The following is a 5,877-nucleotide window of genomic DNA, read 5'->3' on the forward strand; positions in this document are numbered from 1 at the left end:
ATCATTGCGTGCGTGTCCTCTCTGTCTATCGCTTCGCCGCCGTCCCTGAGCGCGTATGTCGGCGCGCGGTGGTGCGTGTTCAGCAGGGTCTGTGGTCGCCTCACGGGGCCCCAGCCCTCAATCAGGACGACCGGTCGGTCGCCGAGCGGACTCGAGCGAACCTGGACACAGGCGGACGTCGCTCTGCGATCCCTTCTTACCAGCCAGCTCTCCGGAGCTATCGTATGTTCGGTCTTGTTCCGAACATAAATTTGGTCCTTCGAGCCGGGTCGGGAGCGGTAGTCTCGGACCTGGGTCGAGTTGTTTAGCTCGGGCTCCGTTATGTCGTCAGAGGAGGATATATTTGGGCTCATCGAGCTGCAATACGACCGGCAGCACCGCATGGAGCGGCTGCTGGACAATGCACGCAAGTCCGGTCAACTGAAGTCAGTTGGCGGGTTGACGTCTCGTTTGCAGGTTCTCGACACGTACTGGGCTCAGTTCCAGGATGATCATCGCACGATTCGAGCCTCTCGCCTCAAGACCGTGCGAGAGTCGGATTACGTGCGACAGGATGCCTGTGGCACGGTGCAGGAAGTTTACATTGCACAGCGCGCAGAAATCCAAACCCTGCTCGATGGGTTGAGGGTTCAGGAGGCTGAGTCGGCTGCTCACGCGGTCCCCGCGCAGGCGATAATGCCCGAGGCTTCGTTGCCTCGCATTCCCATTCCGAAGTTCGAAGGGAAGTTTGACGAATGGCGCAATTTTAAGGATCTCTTCGAGTCCTTAATAGTCGATAACCCGTCGTTAGCATCAGTTCACCGGATGCATTACTTAAAACAGAGCGTCTCGGGAGAGCCCGAACGTCTACTCCGGCACTACGGCGTCGCTACTGGCTCGTTTGAGCAAGCGTGGAAAGCGCTATGTGCACGGTACGATAACCATCGTTTGCTTGTGGATCAGCATTTCGACGCTTTCCGGGATATTGGCCCGATACGCCAAGAGAGCGTCTCCGAGGTCCGGAGGCTGTTAGATCGAGCCAGCGAGCTGCGGGCCGCCTTGCGCCTTCTTGAGCAGCCAGTAGACGCTTGGGACGTGATATTGGTCAATATCCTCCGTTCCAAGCTAGACTCTGCTACGCGGCGGGCCTGGAAGATGGCCACCGCGAATCGGCGCGAGCCGCTGAGCTGGGACAGACTGGTGGTCTTCCTGGACGAGCGTCGGGTCGCGCTCAAGGCGGTTGCGGTGGTTCCGTCCCTTGGGGGCGGCCCCCGCGCCTCGTCGACTTCCGGGCAGACTGGCAGGCGCTCGCTGCATCTGCATCGGCCCGGGCCGACCCGTTGCGCTGAGTGCGGTGCTGAGCACGGACTCAGAGAGTGTTCGGCCTTTAGGGATCGTCCGGTCTCTTCGCGACAGGCAAGAGTGCGCGCCCTCGGGTTGTGCTTCAACTGCCTCGGTCCGTCGCACCAGGCGGCCGCTTGCCCGTCTAAGGGTCGATGTTGGGAGTGCGGAGAGCCGCACCATTCACTTCTGCACTCCGCTCGGCAGTCTCCGGTCCCGACGTCGGAGGAAGGGCCGGTAACGGCGCATGCTGCGACACGGATGCCCGCGCAGCGAGTTCTCTTGGCCACGGCCAGGGTTTGTCTGATGGCGTCCAATGGGCGATCCACTGTGGTTCGGGCGCTCATTGACCAGGGCTCTGAGGTGAGCCTGGTGTCCGAGGCGGTTGCGCAGCGGCTGCGCGCATTTCGTCGATCGGTGGATGTAGGGCTGTCGGGCATCTCGGTGGGACCCCCTCAGCGGGTACGTGCCAGCACGTCATTACGGCTTAAAGCAACTGCTGGCGTCCCGTTCTCCACGACAGTGGAGGCCCTCATCCTACCGCGACTTACGGCGTACCACCCCCCGCAGATGGCGCAGCTGACGGGGAAGTGGGCGCATTTGAAGAGCCTTCAGTTGGCGGACAGTTCCGATAATGTTGAACCTATCGAAGCGATACTTGGGGCGGAAGTGTTCGCCGAGATATTGGTGCCTGGCATTCGCCGAGGACCACGGGGGGCTTCCATCGCACAGCGTACCCGCTTGGGGTGGGTGCTGTTCGGGGCTCTCCCATCTACAGCCAGAACGGGCAGCTCTCATTGTCATATGGTGCAGTATGCGTCGGACAACATGGCAGATCTCTTGCGACGCTTTTGGGAGGTGGAGGAGATTCCGGTTGCTTCCCCGCTCTCTGGGGAGGAGTGGGCTTGTGAGAAGTATTTCGTGGCGTCCTTTCGGCGCCACGCTGACGGCCGCTATCAGGTGCGGTTGCCTTTCAGGAGCCCTCCGACTGAGCTGTCTCTCGGCGACACACGGCGGATTGCCACTGCCTCGATGCACCGCTTGGGGCGGCGATTGCTTCGGCAGCCTTCTTTGGGCAAGGCCTATCGCGACTTTCTTGACGACTATGAACGACAGGAGCATATGATCCGCCTGCCACTCAATGTCGAACAACCACGGCCCTCTTACTTTATTCCACATCACCCGGTGATTAAACAAGCCCTCGAGCTTAAAGTTAGAGTGGTGTTCAACGCTTTGCAAGCGTCCACCAATGGCCAGTCGTTAAACGACTTGGTGCATGTGGGGCCGCGCTTGCAGCGAGAACTAGGCGAGATCCTACTTGCTTGGCGCATGCATCGAGTGGCCTTCACTGCGGACATCGAGCAAATGTTTCGACAAGTTCGGATGGCTCCGGAGGATCAACACTTCCAACAGATTCTCTGGCGAGACAGCCAGACGCGGGCAATATCGGTGCACCGGTTGACCACGGTCACCTATGGCATGGCGTGCGCTCCTTATCTGGCCATCCGCACGCTGCACCAGCTGGCGCTGGATGAGCGGGAACGTTATCCCCGGGCAGCAGACTTACTCTGTCGACAAACCTATGTCGATGATATTCTTGCGGGGGCAGATGACCTTGAGGAGGCACGCCGTCGACAGCATGAGCTGAGAAACTTGCTCATGGCGGGCGGGTTCCGACTCAGGAAGTGGGCGACCTCTCATCCGGAACTCTTGTCCGGTGTCCCGGAGGGGGACCGCGAGCCCTTGGTACCACTGCCGGACCCTGGAGCCGTGGGGGCATCTGTGCTGGGGGTCGGTTGGATTCCGGTCGAGGATGCCTTCTGCTTTTCGGTCAACTCCGGGGCTCCGTCGGCCCTCTCGAAGCGTGGTATCTTGTCAGTCGTTGCCTGATTATACGACCCCCTGGGCTGGTTAGGACCTATGGTAGTATTAGCGAAGATACTCCTTCAGGACTTATGGTTGGCCGGGCTCGGTTGGAACGAGGCTCTCCCTCCTGCGCTCTCGCGACGGTGGGACGCCTTTAGCACCGGGCTCGCGGAGATTTCCGCAATCCGAGTTCCTCGTTGGACCGGATGGTCGCCTACTGAAGTGGAGACTCAGCTTCATGGCTTCTCGGACGCCTCGGAACGGGCGTACACCGCCGTCATCTACTTACGGGCTCGACGGTCCGATGGGACCACCCGCGTCGTTCTATTGGCGTCCAAGACTAGAGTCGCCCCACTGAGGCGGGTATCGTTGCCCCGCCTGGAGCTGTGCGGTGCGCAGCTGCTCTCGCGGCTCATGAAGGCTACTGTGGAGGCGCTCGGTTGTGGTGAGGCCCCCTCGGTTTGTTGGACCGACTCCTCTGTCACGCTCCATTGGATTACAGGGCATCCATCTCGATGGACAACCTTTGTCGCCAATCACGTCTCGTACATTCACGAGAGCCTCCCGCAGGCCTCGTGGCGGCATGTCCCGTCCGGCGACAATCCTGCGGATTGCGCCTCTCAGGGTTTGTTGGCCGGCGGGCTACGAGAACATGCCCTTTGGTGGCGTAGCCTCTCCTGGCTTGTCGGGGACCCGGCGGGCTGGCCGGGTCTGCTTCGTGTCGCGAGCGACCAAAGTATTTACGAGGAGAGGCGCATGGTTCACGTGGTGGCCGTGAACCCGGAGGACTGGTCCGGTGTCCTCCGATCATGCTCCTTCCGCAAGGCCATCCGCGTGATGGCCTATGTGCAACGATTTCTGCGAATCCCGCGGGTCGGTGGACCCGTAACGGCGGACGAGCTGCGTGAGATTCGGCTGCGCCTGCTGCGGATTACGCAGCACCGCTTCTTCGCGGAGGATTTGGGCCGTCTGAAGCGGGGGGGAGCGTTGATGGTGGGATCGGCGTTGCGGCCACTCAACCCCACGATAGACGAGCCTCTTGCGGGTGGGGGGCCGCCTGCAATTCTCAGCGTTACCGATCAATACGCGGCAGCCGGTCCTGCTGCCTCGACGCTCTCGACTCACGACTCCCATTGTCCGAGATGCACATGAACGCACGCTGCACGGAGGAGTGCAGCTCACGTTACTCACCTTGAGGCGCGAATTCTGGATCCCGGCTGGGCGCTCTTTCATGCGCCAGGTGATACGGGGCTGTGTGCGCTGTACACGCCATAAGGGCACCCCGATCACCCCGTTCATGGCTCCGCTGCCTCGCGATCGCGTATTGCCCCATCCACCATTCTCTACCACCAGAGTGGATTACGCTGGACCGGTAGCAGTGCGTCCATCTCGAGGACGCGGACGTACCACCTCCAAGGAATACATTGCTGTCTTCGTCTGCTTCAGCACGCGCGCTATCCACTTGGAGGTGGTAAGTGATTATTCGGCCCCGGTCTTCTTAGCGGCCTTTCATCGTTTCACGGCCCGGCGGGGCCTGCCGGTTACAGCATACAGCGATAGGGGGACCACATTCGTGGGTGAGGACCGCGAGCTGCGAGCACAGTTTGAGGCGGTCATAGCGTTGGCAGGACCGATCGTGGCCTTCTTGAGTAACCAGGGCATCACCTGGAAGTTTATACCTCCTTCGGTTCCGCATTTCGGCGGACTGTGGGAGGCCGGAGTGCGGTCCGTTAAGTATCACCTGCGACAGGTAATAGGAGAGCAGGCACTGGTCTTTGAGGAGTTCGCCACTCTCTTGGCTCGCATTGAGGCCTGTCTCAACTCCAGGCCACTATGTCCGTTGACGGACGACCCACAGGACTTGGAGGCCCTGACACCGGGGCACTTCCTGATTGGGCGTCCGCTGTTGTGTCCCCGAGCGGTCACTCGGGGACGTTCAGGTCGCGAGGTTGAGCCGCTGGCAGCTGCTCCAATATATGACGGAGCATCTTTGGGAGCGCTGGTCCAGAGAATATCTAGCCAAGCTGCAGGTCCGGGGCAAGTGGCTCGTCGCTTCTCGTCCGTTGGACGTCGGCGACCTCGTGATTTTGGTGGATAACCGATTTCCTCCTACTCGGTGGCCTCTCGGCCGCATCACCGGCTTGTTGCCTGGCCCAGACGGGCACGTCCGCGTGGCGCAGGTGCGCACAGCGGACTCGACCTTGACCCGGCCACTGGTTAAGCTGGTGAGGCTCCCTGTCGATCCGAAGGGGGCTCACCCCAATCAACCTTCAACATGAAGGTGTTCAACAGGTCCTCACGGACGCCAGGCCGCGAGTGCGGCCTTCCTGGTGGAGTTTGTTCCACTAAGCTGACTTCCGTCGCCGCGACGGAGGCGGGCGGTATGTTCCGTACGGCACGTGATACCGTACAGAAAGTCGGTGCGAATCGACGCTGCAGGGCGGGCGGCCTGGTTCCCGGAGGGTTCTCGCTAGCGGTGGGGGACGCGGGTTCTCGCGAGCGAGCGCGCGGGACTCCCGGTAGGTCCAACCGCGGCCGCTACACGGCGCGGCTCGCGATTCCGCTGCCCGCAGGCAAGATTCGGCCACCCGGCTATATAACCGGCTATATAACGGGCGCGCCGTGCCTTGTCTTCGCCTTGACTGATCTTCTGCCTAGTCAGTTTTTTGGTAGCAAGTTCTGCTACGTGTT

General features: G+C 61.1%; 2 protein-coding genes and 1 pseudogene across 2 annotated transcripts; all 3 read left to right on the plus strand.

Moving 5' to 3' along the window:
* The first annotated feature begins 321 nt into the window (after positions 1–321).
* LOC112588602 (uncharacterized) lies at positions 322–3,210 on the plus strand. The gene has a single exon (XM_025298992.1). It carries the CDS (start codon positions 322–324, stop codon positions 3,208–3,210), a length of 2,889 nt encoding a protein of 962 aa, XP_025154777.1.
* A 30-nt stretch (positions 3,211–3,240) lies between these two features.
* Positions 3,241–4,338, plus strand: LOC105186187 (uncharacterized). Its single transcript, XM_011146232.2, has one exon. It carries the CDS (start codon positions 3,241–3,243, stop codon positions 4,336–4,338), a length of 1,098 nt encoding a protein of 365 aa, XP_011144534.2.
* Positions 4,339–4,483: 145 nt separating this feature from the next.
* Positions 4,484–5,465, plus strand: LOC105186188 (uncharacterized; annotated as a pseudogene).
* The last annotated feature ends 412 nt before the right edge of the window (positions 5,466–5,877 follow it).

Source organism: Harpegnathos saltator, unplaced genomic scaffold (genome assembly GCF_003227715.2).
Source record: "Harpegnathos saltator strain DR-91 unplaced genomic scaffold, Hsal_v8.6 scaffold25, whole genome shotgun sequence".
NCBI lineage: Eukaryota > Metazoa > Arthropoda > Insecta > Hymenoptera > Formicidae > Harpegnathos > Harpegnathos saltator.